The 27,500-nt window shown below is 39.3% G+C and overlaps 3 protein-coding genes across 3 annotated transcripts in view; 2 read left to right on the forward strand and 1 right to left on the reverse strand.

Annotated features, from left to right (window-relative positions):
• The window catches only part of LOC135090579 (uncharacterized), a 6,561-nt gene extending 847 nt beyond the window's left edge, over positions 1 to 5,714 (forward strand). Inside the window, exons 2-5 of the mRNA XM_063987457.1 lie at positions 453 to 563; positions 2,988 to 3,077; positions 3,980 to 4,083; positions 5,349 to 5,714. Of these exons, the coding sequence (XP_063843527.1) occupies positions 467 to 563; positions 2,988 to 3,077; positions 3,980 to 4,083; positions 5,349 to 5,549 (492 nt within the window). The 5' untranslated portion in view covers positions 453 to 466 and the 3' untranslated portion in view covers positions 5,550 to 5,714. The remainder of the gene's footprint in view (positions 1 to 452; positions 564 to 2,987; positions 3,078 to 3,979; positions 4,084 to 5,348) is intronic.
• Positions 5,715 to 7,741: 2,027 nt separating this feature from the next.
• Positions 7,742 to 19,255, forward strand: LOC135090577 (protein PHTF2-like). Its single transcript, XM_063987456.1, has 15 exons — positions 7,742 to 8,078; positions 8,326 to 8,492; positions 9,184 to 9,395; positions 9,653 to 9,851; positions 9,962 to 10,070; positions 10,405 to 10,990; positions 11,563 to 11,748; positions 12,185 to 12,389; positions 12,856 to 12,978; positions 13,362 to 13,533; positions 13,857 to 14,006; positions 14,577 to 14,655; positions 15,017 to 15,162; positions 15,686 to 15,878; positions 16,142 to 19,255. Exons 1-15 carry the CDS (start codon positions 8,020 to 8,022, stop codon positions 16,289 to 16,291), a joined length of 2,736 nt encoding a protein of 911 aa, XP_063843526.1. The 5' UTR covers positions 7,742 to 8,019; the 3' UTR covers positions 16,292 to 19,255.
• A 4,336-nt stretch (positions 19,256 to 23,591) lies between these two features.
• Positions 23,592 to 27,500, reverse strand: part of LOC135090403 (kielin/chordin-like protein) — a 30,292-nt gene continuing 26,383 nt past the window's right edge. Inside the window, exon 7 of the mRNA XM_063987156.1 lies at positions 23,592 to 27,500. This exon is cut by the window's right edge and continues 284 nt beyond it. The gene's annotated coding sequence lies outside the window, so the exon portion shown is untranslated.

A 27,500-nucleotide genomic window follows, 5' to 3' on the forward strand; every position in this document is an offset into this window, starting at 1 on the left:
TCACTAACCGGCTTACTAATATCACCAAGTTATCAGAGTTATTCTTATCAGAGAGAGAGAGAGAGAGAGAGAGAGAGACACTATTTCCCACTTTGTTGCCGCATAAAAGCTACTCTGATATTTTAAATTGGGCAGGGAGAAAAATATGAGTGATTCTATGCACGAAATTAAATCCGCAGCACCTGGAGCTTGAGATAATACATTTACGTTTTCTTTCAGTATTTCAGGTACTGCTAATTAACTCATTTTATCTTTCCTTCTCATCTGCTTTAATCTTTTTTTTATTGATTTGTGATATTTTTTTTCTATTTATTTATTCTATTTATCTATTTATCATTTTTGTTTTTACCCTTACTTTTTTATTACGCTTTTATTGTTTTATTCTTCTCTATTCATTCATCCAATTATTGCTAACTTTTATTCCCGTTTATCTACTTATCTATTTATTTTAGTTTGAAGCAACACAATGTATCTCCCTGCATTTCTACTCCTGCTGGGGGTGACGGCAAGCTCCTGTACCACTACTCCTTCTACTACTACTACTACCACTGCTACTACTTCAGGTAAGAGAAAGACCCAGACTTGTTGATCTTAATGCGTCACAACACTGAGGCCATACGACGCCGCAAATAAACGATAAAATAAAAATAAAGTAAAAAAAAAATGTAGTTTTAATGAAGTTTGTTAAAAGAATATAAAGTAAAAGACAGCATCACAAGTCGTCACATCCAAGAGAGAGAGAGAGAGAGAGAGAGAGAGAGAGAGAGAGGCTGGAAGTGTGACAAAGAGAAAGACCCTTGTTCGTTTGCTAACTTTCGCGATATGTCTTAACTTGCGTCATTCCAACGACTTTAACTTGCGCTACTAAATATTGCAGCGATGGGGGGAGAGAGAGGGAGAGAGGGAGAGAGAGAGAGAGAGAGAGGAGAGAGAGATAGAGAGGGAAAGGGAGATGCGTCGGAGTTTGCAAGGGATTTTATTTCATTCCATCTCTTTTTTTTCTGGATACCTGTCTGTTGCTTGTACGTTTTAAATTTATGTACGTGAATCTTGTGTACGTGAAAAGAATAGTGGGATAAAAAAAATAACTGGCTACAAGAACGGGTGAGTATGATAAAATTTTCGACAAGAGCTATTTATTTTCTTTTTGACTTTTAACACAATGCACGCGTTCTTTTCTTTCTTTTTTTTTACTTTTTCTTTTTTTATGCGTGTTTTTTCTTCTTTTTTTTTTACTTTCTCCCTCTCTAATTTCGTTTGGTTTCGTTTCGCGGTAAGTTTGTTTATTGCTTCTCATTTCTCTCCTCCTCCTCCTGCTCCTCCTCCTCCTCCTCCTCCTCCTCCTCCTCCTCCTCCTCCTCCTCCTCCTTCACTTTACTGCCTCATTGTATTCTTAATTACCTAACTACTTCATGCAGTGTCTTTTGTTTTCACTTTAATTACAACCATTTTCTTTTACCTGCGAATTCGGTCGCATATTACTTCACAATACTCTATACAACGTAATACACAATGGCTCAATCTTCACTATCATACTCTACACACTATCATGCGCAACTCTGCAGTGTCGTAACTCGCCACGCGCCATCTAGCGAGGTACTGCGTCATTGTTTGGTTTGATATACGGTCTTGCGTTCCCCCGTCACACTCCCCGTCTTCCATCTGTCACGCCCTGTCACTTTCTTGCCGCGCCATACTGCTACTGAGATTTCCCCTCGTAAGCTTTCTCCTCCTCCTCCTCCTCCTCCTGTTCCATGTTTACCTTTCACGTCTCCCCCTGTCTCTTTTTTTTTTTTTTCATATTTCCTTTTCATCTGCCTTCAGTCGTTCCGCGGTATAAATGTTTGCTTTGAGTCTTGCTAACTTTTCATCCAACTTTTCAATGCAAGAGTTGGTTTTAAGGTATCGTGGTAGTCTCTCATCTTTATTATTGTTTACTTTTGTTATTGACTGCCACTTATAACGCATACTATACTGACTCTTGATTACGATACATACGCGCATGCACACCAAATTTCTTACGAATCTGAAAAAATAAATAAATAATAATAATAATGTCACCCTCTAGGTAGCTCGCGATTCACTACTTCACTATCTTTCCAAAAATGTTACGGTGCATTGTAATACGTCACTGTACACCGAGAATTTATGAAGGAAATAATACCTAGAGATTAAAAAAGAAGCAAATCAAATAAACAGTGCATCATAACTACTTGCAAATTTATGGAAACTCGGTCGTCACGAGTTTCCCTAATTAATGCAGCTTTTAATTATTGAAAAAAAAAGTGGGGAAAAAATAGGAGAGCTTCATAGTACAGTTTCCCATAACCCTCCTGCATTTTTTTTTTCCTATTTTATTTGAGCCACACATATACGCTGGCAATGTGTTATGCACGAGGCTTATTAGCATTACAGTTTTTGTGTTGACTTAAACCTTGAGTGTTGCCTTTGATGTGAAATGAGTAATTATGGACTACGCAATTACCGCCCATCAAATATGTGCAGGGTAATTAGTCCCTACTCCTCACCTGGCCTACCTGGCGAGGGGGCGTGACGATAACAACAACAACAACAACAACAACAACAACAACAACAACAACAATAATAATAATAATTACAACAACAATAATAATCTATCTGCCCATATACCAGGCAGGCACTCCCTCCCACACGTCGCAGCCCAGACAAAGAACCATATTTTGAAACACTCCTGCGCCGCACCCCGACTACTTTCAAAAGGCTCTAGTTGAAGTTACACTGGTCTCTAATTGGAAGTGTTTATACGGTTCCAGTGACAGACTAACAAGATTTTTACAGTACTAACAGGAGAAACACTTTTGAGAACCTGGTTGATCATCTTTGTGGCCTTGGAAAATAGAGCACCACACACACACACACACACACACACACTTAGCCCTGCCCCACAACACCCTAAGACACATCAACCCAAACACGCAAGAAAAATAACCTTCAACACTTACGTACAGACCGGACGACCCCTGACTGGCAATCCGAGAGCTGCCGGTACTACTGCATCTACAGGCGTCCTTACTGCTGTGACGACGGCTCCCTCCCCGGTGAGTACCTGAAAGTAATGCAACAGGTGACAGACGAGCTTTGAGCGTCTTGTCTTCTTATCTTCTTAGGTTCTTATGGGTCAGGTATGGCGCAAGGTTCAGTAAGGTTCAATTTTCTGCTAAGGGGGCTTAGAATACATGGTTTCCTTTTCGACTTTTCGTCTAGTTTTAGTCTGTCAGGGCTGAGACGGTGCCTCCTGACGAAGGACTTTGGATTTGGCATTTGGGAACAGTTATCCCGAGTGGATGCCCTTCCTACCCTCGGACCGTGGCCAGGATTCGAACCCGTGCGCCTGATGACCACTTGGCCCCCAAGGCGCGCGGTCCCACTGTACCATGTACCATGGTGTCCCCCTGAGCTTAGATCTAAATGCATGGCGTAAAGTAGTAATAGAATGCTAAGGGAAGCTACAAGAAGCCATCAGACCTTCACGTGGCAGTCCTTGTATTAAACATACGAGTACTTACCTATTTCCACTTGCTATCCCGTTCATAAGTTTGTGTAATCTTTTAATCACCCTAATGATTCACTAACAATCTGATTACTGAGTTCATTCCATTCATCTACCACTCTGACTGAGGGTTAAGTTTAGCTGTGGTGGCTTGAAGATGATGTGGCAGCTTGATAAAAGAAAGTTAAAAGGCTATTTAGATTTAATAGAGGGATAAGCTTGATTAGGGCGGCTAGGAATATATGAACAGCCAGCACTTTGGTGATAGTTCAAAGAAGGCAGGGAAGAGTAGATGGAGAGATAAGATTGACTGGAGTGATCTGGAATAAGTTATAAACGACAGATAACCAAAGGAAATCAATGGAAAAGACACCTTGATTAGAATAGTCTACACTATCATATCATCACCACGCACCACCACATGTCACCACCAGTACCTTTCCCCGACAGTTCCCAGGGACCACGAGGTGCACTCAACCCTGGACTGCCCCCCTGAGAATGACCAGATCTGTAAATCCACCGGTATCTTCCTGAACGGCACGGTCCCGGCAATGGTGAGTGATTGCCTACTGAGAATTGAGGCGTGGAATGTACCAGATCAACGCTATTCAAAACTCAATGACAGCGAAGCACTTTTTCTTTATTTTGAGACGATTTCACCTAACCAATATAGGTTTAGACACTAAAAGGGTATGCCAGACTCGATTCTCTACTAAACTTTAAGGCATAGAATGTACTAAATCACTTTTATTCTAAACACTTTGGTTCCTAATGACAGTGAGGCCATTACAATAAGTTTATACGATGTTACCGAGACAGTACAAAACTAGTCATTAAAAAGGCTTACCAACTTGATCGCTTCCTTTGCTGCAGGTGTAGTCTCTTCATAATCACTCCCTACACTTACACCTTTAATCTTAATGACAGCAAAATACATTATTTATTTCCAGTAAGCCTAGACGATTTTACTGAGCCAAATAAAACAACAGGCACTGGAAGCTTTAGCAATCAGAATTATCTATTCAAATCATACTGTAAGTTGGCACCATTGGGGCCATATTCACGGAGTTGTCCTAGCGAGTCTTAATTGTGAAACATGTCATAGCTAGGACAAAATGGCGCATTCTTATCATAAATTCCGCGCGACTGTCATAAGTCTGTGCCGGAGACTGGGTTCACCCTATTTTAGCGGCTTACGACAGACGCTCTCACTTCTAGGATGTCCGCCCCAGCAACATCTCCAGCTCAGGAATTATTTACCTGATAGGACACATTGAGTGATCTTAGTGACATGGAATTCATCAGAAATTATTAATTAGACCGTACAGGCATTCTCTTTATCACCGATCTAGTGAGAGAAGGTATACAGAATGACGCATAGAGGAAAAATCCACTCACCTCTGAAATTAAGGTGATCATAACACTTAGATATGTTGCTGCTGGGAAAAGGTACTGGAAAAATGCACCTTGAGGATCATCGAGAGAGATATCCTTGCTATCAAACCACTTGAAAACATTGAGGCGCTCCTCCTGCGGAATCACATTTCCGTATTTCAAAAATTGAATTACTACCTTACCCACTGTGTATTTTCTCCCAATACATAAAAACGAAGGAAATATTCATAGAAGCTATAAATTAGTAGTAAACGGTAGCTTTTGCTTCGTTTTTTTAGTATTCGAAATCAAGTAAGCGCTACGCCATGGCAGTGAAATGAGTAAACCCAACACTGTTTTTAAACAAGAAAGCAAACAGATAGGATTAAAAACTTAAAAACATCACTTGGTCTAATTCAATGACTTTTCATCTGTCTTTCTGCAGGTGCTGGCGAAGGGAGACCCAAAGAAGCAGGTATGGTGTGCCTCTGACGGATACTGCCGGGAGGACCAGAGGTGCTGCCCGAGCCCCTGCGTCAGGAGGCATCTCTGCATGGCCGGCCTGGGACGAGAGTTGCCGCAGGAGATACTGCTGCCGGAGTTGGAGGTGGAGGAGGAGGAGGAGCTGTATCTGCCTGAAGAATAAATCCCATACTATTAAAGCCGGAAGGCTATTAGGGGTTTGGAGCATTTTATCCTTTATCCAGAAATCCATAAGGTAGATTTCTGCTTGTAGACAGAGAATAGAACAAATATTTAATTAATACTAAAGGTGTATCTGGTAGAAAAATAAATACATTATTAAACGAAACCTTTCTCTGAAGAATCTTTGTATTGGTGAAATTTATCATTTATTTAGAAACTTGTAGAAGCGACTCTTATGAATATATTGGAAAAGATTGAAAACATATACCTACTCGAATTACTGTATTGTTTGGTTAGAAAATTGTAGGCCTTATGTTACGTATGAGTTTGTAAGGGTAAGTTTTTCCTTTCGAGTGGAAGGGAAAGTATCGACAACCTTAACCTTGAGGTAGTTCAAGCAGATGTATGTTGTTACTAGAAGGTGCATTTATTTCAAAGACGAAACTTTAAATGTCGTTAAGATTTCCGTGTTGATGTAATAATAGTTCTGCTCACTGGTTGATCAAAATTTTGACGCCGCAGCAAGGTCATATACCGCTGGAGAGCAGATGAATCAGTAGACTATCCTTCCTAGTTTCCTGTCCTTGAGTTCTCACGCCATTGAACTTCTGAGAGTCCTGAGGGGCGCGGAAGTGTTGATATCCTGAGGTAAACAATAGTAACACTAGAAGGTGATGTTAAAAACCCGGATTTCAGGATGATGATGTTTCATTTATTAAAATAATGCCTCATTTTTACGTAAATTTTGTGAACAATAAAAAAATTAAAAAAAAAGACTTGCTTCCAACTATGCTAGAAAATGAGATAAAATAATTTGTACCAGTTATCTCTGGATACGTACTTTAATATGCTTCCTCTATGAAGCTCATACATTCTTATAAGTATTCTATAGACTATATAAATTAAAACACCAAATATGAAAGAGCGAAGTCTTACAAATTGCATTTAATCAACAATTATAGAAACCAGAGTAAATAATATGTCCCTGCTACCTCTAGCCAGACAATAAGGTTCAGGTTGGCTTGGAGGCTAAGATGATGTTATTGTTTATCGAGTTTTGAACCAACACGGCGGCCTCTCAGGAACATACAGGTGATGACAAGGTGTTTAAGGCCGTATAAGTATAATTTACATGGATATGCTGTTGGCCCGTAAGGAGGAAACTGAGAAAACCAATACATGACCTTAACCTGAGAGAAAATACTCCATTATTCACTTGACTTTGGTGTTCCTGTCAGTCTTAAGGAGTATTGAATTACGTCTTCGCCACATCCTCAGCCTGGTACCATATGTATCAGCGTGGTGCCTGAGAACCATATGATACAAGTCGGTAAACGTGAAAGGATAATGTATCAGTTTTATCTTATCGTGAACATGGTATCAGTAAAAACGAAATGATTAAAAACTTAAACTTAATACCGTACCAGGAAGTCTTCAGGGATAAAATATATGGTTAGAGCATCAGCAGCTTTATTTGATACCTTCCTAGGTTTCTTGCATTGATAGCTTATCTGAAACTGCCTATATCCAAGTAACAGTGTGCACTTAGTAGTGATACCTGTCAAACAAGTGACCATGTAACCTTTCGTGTGCAGAAGAAATAAAAGACTCAGGTAGTGAACAGCCATCCTTGATCACAGGTTTCTTCAGTAGGGATAAAATAATCAAGCTTTTTTCTTGATCATACATTTATATTAGCTCACAGCATATAGCAATGTTATACTCAAGCCTGACTACTTAACATATACTTGGCTAGAGCCAGGGTACCAGATCAGTGAAAATTACAGCTTTTCAATCAGCTGACCAGATTAGGTGCAGGAAGGGGAAGGGTTCCATTATGATGCAGCAGAGGTAAGCCAGTTATGGTATTGAGCCTTGGTGTGGAGAAATGTGTGGTATGCAAGTGACAGTCACACATTATGGTCAGTGAGGGTCAGTCCCATCCCCTGGTGAGGCCTGAAGACTGAGGTGTGAGGCAGTGCTTGCAGGGGTGTGTGTGTGCTCCACCTTGTCTCGACTATCCTCGTTTCAGTCAGTCTAGTTCGCAGACACAAAAAAATACGACGTTCAGTTTATTTCCATCGAATACTATTAGTCCATCACAGACAACTTCAGAAAGAGGGAGTGCTGAGCCAGTGTCTCCAGACCAGAAGCCTCAGAAAGGTGGTGGCTGTGTGAGGTGGTTGTTTGTGCCTTGTAGGTGTACAGTGTCAAAAGCACAGGTTTCTTACAGTATGATGAAATCAGTCGTGTATGTAGGTCATGCATGACCATGAAATACTGAAGGAGCCCTATTGTTTCTTATCTACAATCTTATCGAGCCAAGATAGCACTTATGCTCTGTAACCTTCTTCTGTAATGATTTCCATACCTAGATTGCCAGAAGATTACTGCTATCCTTTACTGCCTGAAGGAAAATTATTGATATTTTTTTAGTCTTATCATCTTGAGTTATAGTGACCTTGATCAACATGCTGAAGAAAGCCAGTTTAGTACATTTGGCAAAGAGTGCTGTGCCACCCATCATAATGTGAGGCAACATACCAGCATTTTTGGGTGTAATTACTTGTACTTGATACTGCAGTGCTGCCTAGGAGTGTTTTGTTACTGTGCATACTTTTCTTATTTGTGATAATACAGAGGAAAATCAATACTAGTCTGCCAAATGTTTTCTGAGACTATTTGGTTAATAGTCATACTGCACAACACATATCCAACAAACAGCTGCATTTTTATAACCCTTAAGCACATAATCACCTCAAGCTGTGCCCAAACAGGATGGTGCTGGAGTCTGCTCTGGGCTGGTACCAAGGGCGCATCAGCCTCTATGATAAACAGTCCTGGGAGACAACTGTGGAACAGCGCATCCTTCAGGGGCTCTCCTACACGCCACGCAAGACTGCCAATCCCAAGACAGAATTCATTGATGTTGACTTAGTTAGAGGTGTGTATGTTTGTGTGCATTTGTTATTCACCAAGTCATCTGCTGCTCACCCAGCCAGTCGTTCCCCTACAGATAGAGCTCAGAGCTCATAGTGACTGGGTAGGACCAAGACCACTCACACCCAACACACTGGGATGGTGAAGTCACAACCCCTTGGCTTGCATCCTGTACCTACTTGCTGCCAGGTGAACAGGGCTACACAATAATAGGCTCACCAATCTGCCTTGCAATGTCCAGGACTCAAACTTGGGCCTTCTCAGTTGTGAGCCGAACATGCTGACCACTACGCTGTGCAACATTGTGTGTGTGTGTGTGTGTGTGTGTGTGTGTGTGTGTGTGTGTGTGTGTGTGTGTGTGTGTGTGTGTGTGTGAGCATATGTGCATGTATCTGCTTGTGCCTCTCTTTGTCTTATTGCCTATGAGAATCTTATTAATTTTTTTCTATATTATATAGCTGAAAGCTTTGTGGATCTGGATTCAAATCCTCAGATTGGACAGAGACAGCTTAGGCTTTGTCTTTCTTCATGCTGTATGCTCTTCACCACAATGCCCCAAGCCAGTGTGACGTGGTGTCTGGCCTAATCGTCCCTGGCCATTTGAGGAGGTCTTTGTCAAAAAATTTAATCATATAGGTATATATGCTTAAAAATTCAAGACTATTAGATATTGAGGTGGCACATCTTGTCCACAGGCTCCACTTTCCCCAAGGCCAAGCCACATTCAGGGCTGTGGCTGGCAGGCCTGCATGGCATCGCTCGCATTGCTCTGCTGCCACTGTATCCCCGCTGGTGGGTGCGCGAGACGTCCTTCTGCGGATTCCTGGTTGTGCTCTTCATTTACTGCTCCATTGTGTACTGCAGTGCTGTGGTGCTGGTCAACCGCAATGATGAACACCTCATGAAGGTGGGCTGAGGCAGGGGAGTTATAAACCTCATGCAGGCAATGAATGGTTAAAACATCCAGATGTATTGTTTTCAGGCAGCGTTCCTTGGTTTTAATCCAGAAAATTGGGCTCCACCCTAATAGCACATTGCAAGCATGTTACACCAAGTCCCTACCTCAAGCTTACAGTAGTGATTGAATTTTTGCACATTCTTAGTTTCTTTATATTTATTTAATTTCTTAACACATTCATTCTGACACCATTGCCTCTCCCACAGGATCTGTCAGTGTCTGAAGCTGTCCTCCCAGCAGTGGCACTGGTTATGTTGAGCATCATCCACTCTCAGATAGTATGTACCCGGCATTCAGGAGGCCCCTCTTCCCCCAGCCACAGCGCCAGGTGTCTCAGCCTGCGGTGTGGCACAGGACGCAGGACAGCCAGACTTGTGAGGAGGAGTGTAGCCATGTCAGGGAGAGGTGGGTGTGAATGTATACATGTTATCACCAATGCCATTTTCATTTTGTAAGGAAGTAGATTGTAGATCACTCTTGTCTTTATCTCCCTTTCTTTCCTTATTTCATGGCAGGTAAAAATGTTGTGTGTGATTGCTGGAAGCGTGATGTGGCCAAGCTAACAAGTGGCTTCATCAAAAAAAGCACAACTCCTGTCAAGACCAGATCTCTTAAGAACTTCAGGTAATGTTTTGTCCTTCCTCTTGTATGTGAAAAAGTCTCCATGTAGGTTGTTAATTTTGGTTGATTAATATTTTGTGTTTATTTAAACAGTGGCTGGAGATAATAAATACATTCATCATTAACATTATTTTGAAAGGCTCCAGCATTCTTACTTATACCAGCCTTGTTTCTCTAATGATGGCTTGCCAGACTGCAGTTTCTAATAGCCAGCAGTAGTTAATAATGATTAAAACACAGACTTCTTCCAAGTAAAAAAAATTAAAAGCTAGTGGTCTCAAATTTTTTTTCTAGATATACTTGTATATTTGTATTTTAAAGTATTTTATTTATTCAGATCTCACTCTGAGGAGCCACGTGGGGAAGAGCCTCACCCACCACGGCCTCGCTCAGCATCAGAAAACTGTGTGTCCCCAGCCTCCTCCTCCACCAGCCCAGATGCGCAGCCACAGATCATCATTTTCAAGGCTCGAGGAGAAGGTAGAAGGGAGGGTGAGGAGCAGGGGACCACTACCTCCTCCTCCTCTGACCGCAGCCCAGACATCCACAGCGGTGGGCCTGAGGATGGCAAGTTCTTCTCAGGCCTCTCTGCCAAATCTTCACCCAATCCAAGTTGCACCAGTCAGTCAGAGAACGAGGATACCCAGACAGTCATATCTCCATCTCAGCTTGCAACGGAGGGTGATGAGGGTGACAGCGGACTGGAAGGAACAACAGAGACTGCCAGGGACGAAAGAACAGTAACAGATAAACACCTGAAGCTTCCCCTGCCCAGTGTGAGACACAGAGGACACTGCAGGAAGGTCTGTGAGCATGATGAAAGTGGGGAGGGGGAGGAGGCACCATATGCTGAAAGGTGGAGGGGAATGACGAGGTGCCACAACCATCACCCACCACCAGTATGCTCCTGTTGTGGTGCGAAGGTGAGGTGATGGAAGATTTGTTTGGTGGGAGTGATTTTTCTACCTGGAAAGATACAGTCGTGGTCAGAAGTTGGTTAATGTACCTCACTTGTTTCGACTGCTTAGTGTTTCCCCTCAGTCTTAGGTCTTCTCATTTGAATATCTATTATTTGTCAGGTTTCATAAGGAGTTTGTTTGCAGATCACAGGACTTCTATCTATCTCTCTATCTGCTTACATACCAAGCCAGCAATCCCACCAAAGCACACATCCATCACACTCTTAGCCATGAGATCATAAGACTTAGAGGGAGAAACATTGCCAGGCACAGTGGAAGTGAGTGTAGCTGGTTACTCACCTTTTGACCACGACTGAACATGCATTATGATTCTGGAGGTGGTTGTGATCTTCATGACTTCACAAACATGACTAAATAAGGTGTGTTTTATTGCTTCAATAACAGTAACTTGGTCCTTGCCTTTTTTTTTAACATTTTGTGTATGTGTGTGTGTGTGTGTATGTGTGAAGCTATTGCATACTATGATGATTTTTAACACCTTGGCAGTACCTACACCAGCACCTCTGTCCCAACAGCTGACTGAGGCTAGTGTTGCCAGCCACCACCACCACCATCACCACCATAACCACCCCCACCACCAACCCCATAACCACCACTGCTCCCCACAGAAGTTTCCTGTGTCTGTTGAGAGGAGTTCATGTAACTCCTCGTGTGAGAGTGACGGTGAACAGAGCCCCACCTCCCAGTACTCCAAAAGCAAGGTAATGGTAACCTTTTCCTGTCAGACAACATTAGATTTGAAAGGAAATGAGAGAATGTTAGCAAGAGAGCCAAGACATATGCATGAAGGAGAGGTTTTTTCCTGTATTCTTTCACACTTAAGCTATTTTCAAACCTCTTTCATGTTTTCTTTCCTAAAACTTGCATAAATTTCTTTTCCTTCAGGTTTAGGAAAATTGCAATTCATGAATTTTAAAGTTTGAACAAACCAAACTTTAGCTATTGTTGTGATTTGTGAATGTGGAGTTCCTGTTTACAGATTAATCTCACAATTCTGCTTTTACTCTTGCATTAAATATGGAAGAATAAAAGTGTGTGGTTGGCTATAATTCATTGTATCCTTTCCTCCTTTCCTTTTAGATGTACCAGTCATGCAACAATAACCTAAGACATATAATAAAAGCCCTCATCTTACAGCACTCAGAATTTGAATGGACTGGCATCACCACAAACAGTGATGACCTGAGTTACAGCAGTGACAGTGAGGGAGGCTGGGATGACCAAGAGGATGGGCCCCGCTCCTCACAGCCTCCTGGTTTCTTGCGACCCGAAACACTTGATTGGAATATTCAGGGGTCCCCTGCTGCCATCATCACTGCCACCCCAAATGTGTCTGTGAAAGGTGAGTGAAATTATTGTGAGAAGTAGTTTGTATGCTTCCAGGTAAATGTTGTGTATGTTTTGTTGCCACATTCTTTATCTCTTGATTTTATGGAGGTTGTTTTTATCTCAGTTCTTTCATTTTCATTCAAATTATCATACTCAGAATGGAAATGTAATTATGTGCTAAACTTTTTTTTGGTGCTCTCATCATGTTCTCATTCCATCTTAGCCATAGTGTCTTTTCTGTACTTCCACACACTTTCAAACATAGAGGTTTTTATCCCAGTGTCCTTTCTTTCATTTTCATTAAAATTATCATACTCAGAATGGAAATGGAGTTATGTTCTAAATTTTTTGGGTACTCTCTTGTTCTCATTCCTTGCTAGCCATAGTGTCTTTCTCTGTACTTCCACACACTTTCAAACATGACCAGCAAATGTTCAGTACTATTTTAATCTTTTCATTTTTCCATTTTCCTCTCCCAGTGAGCTGCAAGATCTTCGAGGGAGTGGAAGTCAAGAAAGTAGACCTCTCTGTTCTGGACATCTCCTCAGCTGTAATTTCTAAGGTTGACAGCCTCCACCACACCACTGTCTATCTCCAATTTGGTGAGTTTGTGACAGTTTCATTATTTTGTTATTTGCTCATATTGCACTTTATAACTTCACTCCATATCGTCCCAGAACATCTTGACAGCCTTCATCATACCACTGTCTATCTCCAGTTTTGTAATATTGTGACAGTTTTAGTATTTTGTTATCTGCTTTTGTACTATATGAAAACCTCACTACCCATGCCTGCCTTACTTAAAATAGAAAGAAAACTCCATATTGTCTGTAAACATCTCATATCATCCATTTCTTTCCCCTCTTACATAAAAATAGACTCCATATTGTCTGTAAACATCTCATATCATCTAAAGTTTTCCCCTGTTACATAAAAAAAAACCATAATGCCTCTAAACATCTCATCCAATACCTTTCTGCCACAGGACTGACCATGGCCATAGTGATTGCCTTGGTGCCCAGTTTGTGCCGGCTTAACTATGGTGCATTGGTGACCTTTCTTGATGCATTAGTCACACAGGATTCCCACGATTGGCCTCATGCTCTCTCTCACGCCCTCAAGACCCTGCTCTCGGGCCTCTTTGGAAGCAGCGCCTGGTTGGTCTTCTTCTCTTTGGTTCCTTTCTCTGTCTTAGATATCTCCTATAGGTTTGGGAATATTCAGACATGCTCCATTTGATAACATGATTATGGATTTTGTTGAGACTTTGAGTTGATGAAGGAGTTTTTCTCTACTTCAGTGCTAGATGCCCGATTATATTAAAAACTGAGTACAGACAAGCATAGAGAAGAAACAGGCTGGGAATACAGTATTACTAAGAATGTTTGGTGTGTGTGTATGTGTGTATGTCAGTTAGTTTATTTCTGTATCAGTTTGTTTATTTTTCTTGTGTTTTCATGTTAATAATTCTACTTTCCAGGGCATCGTCAGTGATCCTGCTCAGTTGCATCAATCGGTTCCTCCTTGCCGCTGGGTTTTTCTTCCTGCTCTCCGTGGCAGAACGCACCTTCAAGCAGCGGTTCCTCTATGCCAAACACTTCTGCTACCTGACCTCCGCCCGGCGTGCCAGGTGAGGCTACTACTACTTTCTGTGTTGTCAGTGATAATGAGTAAATGATGTTTTGTAAAGACTCAGTGATATTGTAGCAGTGTTATTATCCTACACTAATTTGAGTGGTATGTTCAGTGCTGTTTATTCCCTAATGTAGTGCACAGGCATTAGCAAAAATGTTATGTTTTCTTAATTTCTCTCTTCCTTTTGTTTTCACTGCACAAGACTTTCTACTTTCCTTCACTTCAGTTCTGTCCACCTCCCTAATGCATGAGTAAACCAGTATTAAAATCCTTTCATCCCTTTCACTGGTAAACTTCAGAATTCCCTACCTACTTCTGTATTTCCCCTTCCTAGGACTTAAATTCTTTAAAGAGGAAGGTCTCTAATTTTGATTAAATTTTTCTCCCACCTCTATGGGTCTTTATATATATATATATATATATTTTTTTTTTTTTTTTTTTTTTTTTTTTTTTTTTTTTGTAGCCTTTAGCCAATACCCATCTTACTTAAAAAAAAAAAAATCTAACTCTATTTCTATGTAGTAGAAAGTAGAGTGCTACAATGTAACGTATTTATCTGTTCCAGGAAGTACGACCTACCACACTTCCGCCTAAACAAGGTGCACAACATCAAGACGTGGCTGTCTGTGCGCTCCTGTCTGAGGGTGAGTCCTTGGCTGTCAGATGCTACTGTGCTAAGAGTTGACAGTTGTGAACAGTACTTGAAGATACAGATTTTGTTGCAATTTTATTTTTGACAAGTGGCAGCTATTAAACTTCTGCTCACTGTTCCATTTTAAGGAAAAGTATCTTGCATTGAATTATTCTTTTACTCTTTCATGTGGAATTTATTTTTCATAGGGTCTTAGTCATTGAGTGAAAGATTTATTGAAGTCATTAAAGAAAATTTACTGGTTACTTAACCAAACCTAAATATTTTACACAATGTTGACTTAATTTTAATAATATGAAGCATCTCAAAAACAAATAGAGGGTGAAAATATTGTCTTCTTAATTTTTTCACAGAAACGTGGACCTCAGAGGTCAGTAGATGTGATAGTGTCTGCCACCTTTGCCCTCACACTTCTGCTGGTCTGCTACTTGTGCTTTGAGCTGCTGAGGGAAGACGAGAAGCTCCAGAACTCCATGTACAGCATTGAACTCTTCCTGTGGTGAGTGCTGAGAGGCAAGGCAGGGTGGGACGTGGTGCTGGAGTGCAGACAGGCATAGAGTAGAAACAGGCTGGGGATACATTTGTATTACTTAGTGTTTGGTGTGTGTGTGTGTGTGTGTGTGTGTGTGTGTGTGTGTGTGTGTGTGTGTCCATCTGTTTGCATGTCAAAGTTTGTTTGTCTGTTAGTCTTTTTGTTTACTTTTCTCATGTTTTCATGACAATGAGGCACACTGGCAATAACATCATCATCATGGAATGTGGGATAGTCTAAAACTTGCTGAAAATAACAAAATTTTAAAAATTTCAGTTATCAAAAGTTCCCTGAAAAATGCTATGATTCAAGAGGCAGAGCAGGGCAGAGCAGGGATGTTCTAGGTTTGAGTTCCCATGTTGTGTCCTTGGTGCCTCCCAAAATGTTTTCTTTGTGTGGGGTTGTTTAGTGGATCATAAAAGGATGCCACACTATGCACTTTGTCTATTGCAATCTCATTTAATCATCTCCTCCCCCTTGATGTATGTAGGTGCTTTGCAATAGGCATCTACCTGATTCGTTTCATGACGCTGGGTGCCATGATCAACAAGAAGTACTCCAGCCTGTCTGTCTTGATCACAGAGCAGATCAACATGTACCTGCACATGGAACAGAAGCCACAGAAGAAGGATGAACTCACCCTGGCCAACAATGTGCTCAAGCTGGTGTCTGTTTTACTCAAGGTTAGACATTTTACATTGAATAGTCTTGTTTTGTGTCTGAGTGGGATTAATTTCAGTGCTCTGTCAGCCTGCATTAATCACAACAGTCATGATACTCAGCCTTCTATGCTGTTATCACCAAATTTATGTTTGGTGGGGGTCAGCAGTCCAGTATGTGTGTGTGTGTGTGTGTGTGTGTGTGTGTGTGTGTGTGTATGTGTGTGTGTGTGTGTGTGTGTGTGTGTTTAATTTTCAGGGAATCCACATACATTTCTCTTTTTCAGGAGCTTGAATCACCTTTCAAGATCTCAGGACTGTCGGCTAATCCACTTCTATACAATGTGACAAAGCTGGTGGTTCTCTCAGCATGCTCTGGGGTCCTCTCAGATCTCCTGGGATTTAAGCTCAAACTACACAAGATCAAATTCAAGTAAACAAGGGGGAGGTGAAGGAAAAGAGTGAGAATAGGGCAGCTAAGAGAGTTGTGCTGAATGAGTCAGCTGAAGGCAGTGTGGACATATTTAAGACTTGCTGAAGGATGTAAGGTCTTATTGTGGCTTGAGTAAAGTAGTGTGTAATTAGGAGTGGAGATGAGGCAGTTGTAAGCAATTTTTTAATCATTAAGGTACATGGCTCAAGTGTGAGGGTTTGGGTGTGACCAGGGTAGCTGAGATCTGCCTAATAGTGAATGGACTCAGGAAATTTGAGGTGTATTAAGTTTGTTGATTTTTGTTGAGACTGATAATGTTTATTTATCCAAATCTATTTTCTTACTAAGTTTTAAGCAGTTGTGTGTTTTATGTGATCCTTGTAATGTGTTTTAAAAGTTGTGAAGGAATTGTGTTGTAAGATAATATTTATTGTATGTATGGAAATTTCTCAAGTAATTATTCTGGATTTGATAATTATTTTAAATATTGAATTGTATTTTTGTGTTGTTTTCTTGAAAGTTTGTTATTATTTATTGGTTTTTCACACTGCTCATAAATGCTCATTGTTACAAGAGCTGTGAAGAGTTACTGGAGCCCTCAGATCTATGGTGATTTATTATTAGTGTCATCATATGAAGTATTTGCACTTATTGCCTGAAACATTGGAAATAATAACATACATTATTGTAGTCATAAAGAAGTATTATTCTTTTTGGCTCTGAGCCTGGAGCAGAGCTTGCAAGAGTCTTTCATAGGAGGTTAGTCTTGTTTATGATATTAATGTAACTAGTGTGGACAAGGAATAAGTGACTGAAAGTGTACTTGTGATGTGTATCGGTTAATGTTATGTGATAGCAGGAATTGGACGTGGAATGAGAGACAAAGACCAAGGACCCAAGCAATTAAAGTGAGTTACTTGAGAAGTGCCTGTGGTGTGTGAAGAGTGGATGATGATAAGCAAAAGTGTGTAGCTTTAACATTAAAGGTATGTCAAGTCAAGGGATAACTTGTGGAATGGTTGGGATCAAGTGCAGGATTCTTAAGTGGCCATATGGGAAGAACACCAGGAATTGACATGACAAAAAGAGTATATGTGAATGTGGTAGAGAATGCTCCCTAGTGAAGATAGAGACAGAGTGCTAGAAGACACGAGGGAAAGGGGAGGAAAGCAAATGAGAGGATTAGAGTATGTAAAGAAGAGTGAAAGGAAACTCATCTTTCACAGTCATCCCTTTGGAGGAGTTCCTAAGAAGTGTCTGATATAGATGTATACATACTTTACATGTTAAGTGATCTTTTTGTTCATGAAGGTGGTAAGTATATGTGATGATGTAATGAGAAAGATTTTGTCATGAAATGGCATAAATCATTTTGTTCCATAACCTATTTTTATTTAATCTCAGTAATGAAATGTCAGAGATAGGATAATATTTTTGGATTGTCAAGGTAAAAGTTCTCCAAAGGGGATGTTTTACCTCTCTTTTTTTATCCTGTAGTTTGAGCAATAATCTGTCAGCATGATAGTTAGAACATTTCCAGTAATGTGTGAGCACCAAAGCTCCTTTGCAGTTGTATACATGTATTTTTTATTCGTCCACAGTCTTGATGATTGTGTGCTAGGATTGTGTTCACCAACTTTTACCTTCCAAGAGAGACCTTAAAACTTGTATGAGTATAGTCTGGTCTGTGGGTAATGTTGAGACCCTTCACACAGACATTAACTGCTCACTCATCCATATAATCTTTAGTGACCTAGGTGGGATGCAACCCTCAGCTTGCTAAGTGGCAAGCAAGGATATTACCAATGAGCTTGCAAGCAGTGTAAATGTGTGCATGTATACTTACATGTGTGTGTGTGTGTGAACAGTGAACACACACTGACTTGTCTTCACTTCTGAAGACCAGCATCCCTAATTAGCTTGTTTTACATTAGTATTTGGCTTCAGTCTACAATCCTAAGCAGTACCTGACTGAGTCAAAGGAGTCATAAGTGTAAACCTTTCCTGTGTTGTGATGTCTCTAGAGTTAGTTGATAGTGTTGGGAATCCTTCTGTGAGCCATGATGACAGTGACAGCAATCAATGTGTTCATTTGGTAGTCATGTTATGAAAGATATTAGTGGGTTTGTGATGCAGCAGGTGTCGGGAATGATGATTAATGTAGTACTAATTTACAAAAAAAAAAGAAAAACACAAAACATAAATGGACAGGAACTGCCATAATGTATTTTGTGTTGATAATAACAGAACTCATTAAGTTAACTGTAAGTACATGTTCATTAAGCAAATGTTCTCAAGGATCTCATGACTTGAATCTAATTAAGAACATGCACATGGAAGCCGTAGGGAAGGACATAAACACCCACGGTAGACGTGCTGTGTGTTGTTGCAATCTTGTTGCATAGTGCTTTTGGCTTCCTTGCATCTAACTGTGACTGTAAAACAATTTTTTTACTTACATTAACTTAAGCTTAGATACATTTTCTCATTAGGTTAATGAATGCTTCTTTGCTTACAGGTTTGTTCCCCTGCAGGCTCAGTGCTGTGGTGAAATTATTGCCTTAGTGTTGTGTAATTTGTAACATTGATTTGATCTTACTGCATAATGCCATGTTTACTCTAGTCAGCTTCCTGCATTTGAATTACAGATATTTTGTTGACATAACTTGTAATGTTGGGTTTGTTATGAGATATTGGTGATTTTCATCTTATAGTACACTAATCTTTGATGACAGTGTAGCTATGATCCATCATGTCAATTATCTGTACTGAAGTTAAGTACTGTGCTTCAGTGTTCATGTTCCATTAGCTCTTTGTTGTTGTGTTAAGATTCTTGTGGTTTGTCCATTCTTAACAATTTGTGTGATAGAGCTGTGAATTGAATTTTATGAATTCAATCCGTGTTACTTTTATGCTCATGTACTCTATTTATTTCTTATGAATTTTGAATAAAATTTTATGGCAGTTATTGGGATGCTTTATTGAATTGTCAGCCTTGAAATAAAAAACATTTATAATCAGTCTTATCATGTAGTCCAGAGAACTTTGAGTTTTCTTTACTTTTTTTTATTTATTTCATAAGATTCATCAACATAATTTATTTTGATTGTAATAATTATGCAATTATTATTATTGTTTTTCTTTCAGTTTGGATGTAACCATATGTAGGTGGGGATGCACTGTATTAATGAGTTGACAACGTGATGTCCAATGCAATATGAGCACAGGCTGGTGCAATCTATTTTACACACTTAATTCTTATCCTAGATGTCATAATTACCTTGTCTTCTCAATCATCTACTGTTATGCTACTTCCAACTATGGTTTTCTTGAATATAATATTTTGTTATTTTCTTCCCCTTTTTTATGCAGTCTCTCTCTCTCTCTCTCTCTCTCTCTCTCTCTCTCTCTCTCTCTCTCTCTCTCTCTCTCTCTCTCTCAAAAGCAAAAAAGTAAATATGCATACGTAATAGAGATGAATACAAGAAATATACATAGTTGTATTATGAAAATAAAACTAAATGAATAACACTATACAGAATATATGAAAAAAAAAATAATAACAACAACAATGATAACAGTAACAAAAACTATAATAATAACAAGAATCATGGTGTCATGAAGTGGATAACGAAATAAATAACAAAACACACAATTAATAACAGGCATATGAACACACAAAAACTAATCAATAAGCAATAACCAAAAAAAAACACTATTTATTACATTTATATTCACCACAAGAGCCAGAAATGCCTTGAATGGATCTTAAAACACAAGGAATAACCAATTACAGACAAATTATTAATAACACGCACACAAGGAATAATATAAACAAAAATTAAACCAGATGAACACTAGGACACTTATTTATTCATTTATATACATTGCGAGAGCCAGAAATGCTTAATTAAAATCGAGCTTAATTAAAATACTTGTTAAGAAGAAATCGAGCTAAAATCGCCAACTGCAAGCCAAAATCACCAACTCCAAGCCAACAGCAGCCCAAAAGTGAAGGTGTTCCTCAAGCCCGAGTGGGGGGGGGGGAGTACCGGGAGGCGAGGGACTGGTAGTCTAGGGGGCTAAGTACTGTTAACTCATTGATTGTGGCGTCCGTTACTAATTTTCGCGGCATTAGAGCGAACTATTGTTTATTTTTTTCCTGATATTGATTGAATGAAATTAATTTGATTGGTTAATATATGTTTGGTTAATTATTCTTGCTTTATTCTTTCATATTTTAGGCCTGAAATGTTTGAACCAAGCTTGAAACTCATAAAGACATTCTTAAAATCCAGCCAACAGGAAGCCAACAGCCGCTCACAAGGGAGGATGTTCGTCGAGAATGGTAGGGTCTGGGGGAGGGGGGTTAACTATGTAATAAAGGACCAGTATTATTAATTCCGCTTTTCTTGTTGCTCATGAAACTGGAAAAAAAAAAAACATTTTAGGGGTTCTCTGTAGATTTTTACTTCATAATCCCATTTATTTATTTATATATTTTATTGCCGTCTAGCATGTCCTTTTAAGGCTGGTGTATTAAAAGCACAAGCCGTCTGTGTTATTTTATATTTTTTGTAAGCACACTGGGTGCGACACGCATTCTCTGAAAAGTTACCGCATATTATGGCATTCTTATTTTTTGGTGATGGATTTTATGTATTTCATCATAAAGCATTTTATTATTTTCCTCGTGTTGTGTGGCAGGTCTGTACACAACGCTGGGGACATAATTCTTCTCTCTTTGTGCGAGTTCAAGTATAACGAATTGTATGAATTAATGTCCGTTTTACTTATTTCAATGGTTTTTATTCAATACTTTATATATATTAATACGCCTCCTCCCTTCCTATATTGACGGTATTTCGCGTACATGTTACAGCCATTAAGAATATGGGCCATGAACGTGCGGTGTTAGTCAGCGGAAGAGAAGACCAGGAACCATTTAGAAGAGCTTGGAGAAAACAGTTGAGGGGATGAAGATGGAGATGGAGGACGGAACTGCGGGAGAACTGCAAAGGATGGAAGTCGCAGAGGAAGATTCAGGGGATGGAAATAACTGAAGGAGACTTATACATGGCGCCAACCCGCAACTAAACGGCGAAAGGTGTTAGTCAACGGAGCAGTAAAACAACACATGGTAGTCTGGAGGGAAAAAGAAAACGTTATCTCGAAGATGGAAGGAGTAAAGATTGACGCGGGAAGACAAACTTGTTCTGACACTACCGGGAGGGCGCTGTGCTGACCCGCCTCGCATTACCGGGACAGGCTAGAACTGACACTACCGGAGAGAGAGAGAGAGAGAGAGAGAGAGAGAGAGAGAGAGAGAGAGAGAGAGAGAGAGAGAGAGAAAATGATGTAATTATTACAATATATTTAGAGTTATTACCGTGAATGAAGTAAAAGGATTTTCTTTCATTTATTTATTTCTGTGTGAACTGAGTTAGTACAATGTTAAATGTAACGAGTAAATTTTTCAGCAATAAACATAATAAACTTTTATTAATAAACTTTTATTAAGACCTACTGCTGGCGCGAGCGCGCGGAGAAAGAAAAAAAATATCGAAGAAAGTAAGCAAGAAAAATATGATAAAAAAGTAAAAAAGAAATTAAGAGAAAAAAAAGACAAAGAAAAAGAAATAAAGGACGTAGAAATGGAGAGGAGATGAACGTAGAAAGGAAAACAATCTGTATATCACTCCATTAAAAGCCAAGTCAAATTTCTTTTAACTTAATTTATTTTGGTATTTTTCTTATCTCAACACTAGTAAGCAAATCTAAGAAGTAAAAGTGTAATGGTGAGATAAAACACAAAGAAAGTAAAAATAGAAAAATGAAGCAGGATTTTCAATTCATGCTTTAACTTTTGTATAATTATCAGTGCAGTTAATTATGTTGTCCGATAGTCTTCTTTGAAAGTGAAATAATAAACTGAACTCACAATGCAAAAAAAGACAAACACAAATCGTTATTCGTTGTTTATACCACACAAAGGCTTTCAAAATGACGTGATTTCAGTTTCACTTCCACATACACATTCCAGGCAGGGGATAAATCGTTCAAAACCATGATTTCCCCCCGTGGATCGACGGAACTTCTTATCTGTTGGGGCTGATCTGTCATATTAGTCCTCAGGTATGATATTAGTCTTCTGTATGATTTACCTGAGAAGGAAGATGGAAGTGAGAATTGATAGAAGAAGCTTAACAATTACCATGTCATAAAGAGAGAGAGAGAGAGAGAGAGAGAGAGAGAGAGAGAGAGAGAGAGAGAGAGAGAGAGAGAGAGAGAGAGAGAGAGAGAGAGAGAGAGAGAGAGAAAAAAAAAATCCTAAAATGTACTATATTCCTTCCTCCCTTAATCTCGCTTGTCATGATTTAACTCTGAGTGATGAGGAGTTTACTTACCAATTGGCGCTAGTGATGGCACAAACACTGGCAATGCTGTAGAAAAAGGAGACAAGCATAAATAAGAATAAAACAGATAAACAGAAAATCCTGAAGTGTCATGAAAAACTCCTTAATTTCTTCCTTTAATCTCGTCTGTCCTGTGTTTACTGTGAGTGTTGAGTTAACTTACCAAATGGCACTGGGAATGTTGAGGAAAGAGGAGACAAGCGGAAATGAGACTAAAACACATAAACAAATAATCCTGAAGCGTTGTCATGAAAAACTCCTTAATGTCTTCCTTTAATCTCGTCTCTTCTGTGTTTACTATTTACCACGTGGCACTGGGATTGTTGCGGAAAGAGGAGACAAGTGAAAATAAGACTAAAACTTTTGATCCTGATGTGTTGTGCAATACGAACTACCATAATTTCTCCCTTTAAATTTATCTACCATTTTTTTTCTTACTACGTCTTCAGTATTTCCGTACTCAGTGGCACTCTGGTAATGGCACTGGCTCTAGGAATGATGTATGGAAGACAAGCCAAACTTAAGACAGTGATGAATGGTGATATTCTTCCATAGGGCCTCTCTTCATATGGCAATGAGAGGGCTAGTCAGGTTTCCATGGGTATTTTTTCTGTTAATGATGCTGAGTCCTTGATAAAATATAACTGCAAGCATGAAAGCATCCTTGAAGACACTAATAACTTCCACTTAAGCCTGTTGTTAGATGAGGCAAGACAGTGGTAAGTATGAAAATAGTTCTCTCTCTCTCTCTCTCTCTCTCTCTCTCTCTCTCTCTCTCTCTCTCTCTCTCTCTCTCTCTCTCTCTCTCTGCTAGTTACATCTACAATGGACTGTTAATACTACAGTAGTTATAGTTAGCACTACGTAATGGTTAGTAAGGAAAGCAAGCAGTTTTAGTATATATATTTTTCTTCTTCTAGTCTACATATGTTCGTGTGAGAAAATATAAAAGACAATACCTGGAAATATGAGTCTGGGAGGAACACCTATTGATTGGCTGCTACGTGACTAATGCTGCTACCCACTGGAAAAGGGGAAAAAAAAAATTAAGTTTTCATTAAATGCGAAAAGAAAAGAAAACTTAGAGTTTCAGTAAATCAGTGTCAGTAAATGAGGAAAAGAAATGATAACCACGTGATGTACCTTGAAAAAAAAAACACATTTCTTGCTAAAAAACAAAATGTATAAAGAAACGTACGAATAAATATGATACATTTTGAAACAATATGAACATTTTTTTTAGAGAGCTATTACTTTTTTGTACTTTTGAGTGATGGGAAAACGTAAAATAAAGCCACTTGTACTTAGAATGAAAAGTAGCAAAAGTAAGTAATCAAAGAAAGATACAAAATCAGTGAACTCAGCATTACTCAGCAGTCAACCTCACGAGACGGTAACCTACAAACTAACACACGACGCTCGCCAGGCTGACGTTAACACACCCAAGACTACCAAACACGCTAATCTTGGCCATGGCTGTCACTGTCACCGGTGGAATATGACTATAGCACATGTGGGGAGAGCTTTTGTCATCTCACCAGTAACTGTTTCCACACACACACACACACACACACACACACACACACACACACACACACACACACACACAGAAAGCGAGTTTTGTCAGTCCCTATAGCAACATCAAAAACATCAACTAATTACAACACTCATTTCTCAGGTCACCATCATCATCATCACTATCATTATTATCACCATCGTCACTTATTTGTCTCTTTACTGACACCCCTCACCATCTACTACTACTACTACTACTACTACTACTACTACTACTACTACTACTACTACCACTACCACTACCAACATCATAATTTTCATATACAAAGGAAGCTGCTCATCAGAACTGTGGGAGCGCGAGGGACACTTAGACACACACACACATACACACACACACACACACACACACACACACACACACACACACACACACCTAGACTAACATCTCCAGGTATTTGGTGCATCTACAATTATTACACACAAACGAACAAACATTATCCAAGGCATGTGCACGCAATTCTAGGCTCTACATTAACGTGCACATATATACATACATAACTTAGGATAGGTCAGATGTATATGGCGTGGTTGGTTCCTTCACACGTCACAATCTGAGTGTATGCATGTATATTCGCACATGTGATAGTGTGGGAGTGTACATGCAATATTGGTTTAATACTTGATTGTTCTCTTAAGTATATTTCTGATTAGATGTATCATGCAGTGTTACAGTATAAGATTATGGTTTCTAGGGGAGTGCAGCCGAAGGATATGTTTGAGAAGTTTAGCCTCGTGTCTGTGTCCTCTGTTACACTTTTTTATTCATTTTTACTTTTATTTTCATTCATTTTATTCATCTGTTCTTCTGTTAATTACTATTCTTTTTTTTATTTCCCGTGGACTGTGACATTATTTTCTGTAACTTTTTTTTCATTCCTTGGTGTTTATTTTATCTTTTGTTGCTCTTTTATTTATTCATCTGTTATCTTCTGTTAATCTCTATCGTTGTACTGTTTCTCTATTTTCTGTTACTCTCCATTCTTTTTTCTTTATTCCCTGTTAGTTTTTTTTAATTCTCTCTTAATTCTTGTTGTTTACTCTCTTTTTTTTGTTCTCTAATCTGTTACTTCATCCTGTTTACTCCTTACACTTTTTTTTATTCCCTGTTGTCTATTACATTCTCCTCTGTTTGAGTCATCACTTATTCTGTTTCTATTCTCTGGTTGGTTAATTTATGATATTCACTCTTTACACTTAAATTTCCCTTGTTGTCTTTTTTTATACCATTTGGTTCCTGTGATTTAATATTTTCTCAGATTACTCGTACGTGTGTTAACAGTAACTTTCGTATTTACTTCACTGGAAACGAACGAATCACTTAGACATCAATTGGTAAGGGAAATTATAATAAGTTTGTCTTTCCAGTAAACTTACAGCGTGGTATGACTCAGGTGTTGCGACGCCTTACATCAATCTGCCAATCTATCAATCACTTCCTTCTAATTTAGTAACAGAGGACAGAGGCATAAAAAGTGTAGCAGAAATTGAAGAGGGGATGCAGTAGTGTGCTAATATTCACACACACACACACACACACACACACACACACACACACACACACACACACACACACACACACTACTGTCAGTCCCACACACAGCCACCTTGTTTCAATTTCAAAAGCTCTGACTCGTGAATAGAAAACGAGAAAACGTATAAATTTTGTCACCTCGGAATGAGTATTAAATATTGAATAAAGAAAATGATGTGTTAAAGAATCTCAGCGTCAGAGAGAGAGAGAGAGAGAGAGAGAGAGAGAGAGAGAGAGAGAGAGAGAGAGAGAGAGAGAGAGAGAGAGAGAGAGAGAGAGAGAGAGAGAGAGAGAGTAATGGAAGACAAGACTACGAAAAATGAAAGCAAAGTCAACTAACTACATCTCCTATAACCACTTCGTCTACTCATAAAACAACAGCTAGTTACGTAACTAACAACTGAAAATCAATTACCTACGGCCCGATTACAGAGACAATACAAGGTAAACTAAAAAAAATATCCTTTACCTCTAATTCGTATCAACTGGTCACCTTGAACTCGGATATGTGGGTAGGTCACTGGGAGGTGGATGGAGATGGAGATGTGTGGGTAAGTATTCTCTTGATCTGTGTGGGAAGGGAGCAATTTGTTCATGTTCCTTTAGTTCTTTTTGTTCTTCTCGTCTTGGAATAGGAACGTAGCTTCAACGGAATGGAAAGGTCGGATTCTTCTTCATATTCATTTGTTCTCGTCTAAACTTGGAAGAGGGGGGAAGATCTTCAAGTTCCCGGATGGATAAATCGGATTCTGCTCTCCATCTCTTGTTCTTCATGTCTTGGAAAAAATTAAATGGGTCTTCAAGTTCTCTTAAGAAGACTTGGATTTCCTCTTGGAGTGGGACAAGGGATCAAGGCTTTCATGTTCCCTAAAAGACTAAGATTTCCTCTTGTCTTAAGTGGGTAAAGAGATCAAGGTCTTCAAATTTCCTTAAAGACTTGAATTTCTTTTTGTCTAGAGTTGGAAAGGATGTCGAGGTCTTTAAGTTCCCTCCAAAAAAGCCTGAATTTTCTCTCGTCTTGGGTTGGAGCAGAGAAAGACAAGAGAAGGTTATTAAATACCCTACAAAAAAACTGGATTTCCTGTTGCCTTAATTTGCAAAAGGGGGAAAAATCTTCAAGTTTTCTTAAAGACCTCGATTTTTTCATAGCATGACTCAGGAAAAGGAAAAGAGGTCAAGTTCTCTATAAGGTCTTCATTTTCTTTTGTCCAGTCTTGGTTTTCTTGAAGTTCCACCAATATTCCTAATGGTTTCTGATCTTGAAGAAATGTTTCAGATCTTGTAAAATTCTCGTGCTAGTTCTTTTTGCATTTCTTACTTTATTCTGATTTTATGTTCGTAAAGTTATGCGCTTTTAGTTCTTCATAGGTTTTGTAATCTCTTCGTGTCTTGAAAAATGAAAGACGATATTTAAGTTTTCAACAAGTTCTGCTCATCATTCTTCATCTAATTCTTAATTCCTTCCCATCTTGAGAAATAAAGATGTTGAATTTTCGCAAAGTTTTCTCAGTCCTTGATAAATCTCTGATGTGATACAACGTAGCTTCACTCTTCGTACTTTCAGCACGTTTAGGTGGGTTGAGCACTGACAGGTGGCGGGAAACAGACGTGGGGAATACAAGAGTTACACTGACAATGGTGAGGCTTGACATGGAAGCAGAAGTAGACTAATGATAGTGTACATGGGAGAA

This window comes from Scylla paramamosain, chromosome 35 (genome assembly GCF_035594125.1).
Source record: "Scylla paramamosain isolate STU-SP2022 chromosome 35, ASM3559412v1, whole genome shotgun sequence".
Lineage (NCBI taxonomy): Eukaryota > Metazoa > Arthropoda > Malacostraca > Decapoda > Portunidae > Scylla > Scylla paramamosain.

What these genes read in the sequence shown, in the direction of transcription:
- LOC135090577 (XM_063987456.1), top strand. Translation starts at nt 8,020, where the DNA reads ATGCTGAAGAAAGCCAGTTTAGTACATTTGGCAAAGAGTGCTGTGCCA. An exon ending in ATGATGAACACCTCATGAAG is followed by an intron (nt 9,396 to 9,652) that starts GTGGGCTGAGGC and finishes CCTCTCCCACAG; the next exon opens with GATCTGTCAGTGTCTGAAGC. An exon ending in CCCAGTACTCCAAAAGCAAG is followed by an intron (nt 11,749 to 12,184) that starts GTAATGGTAACC and finishes CTCATCTTACAG; the next exon opens with CACTCAGAATTTGAATGGAC.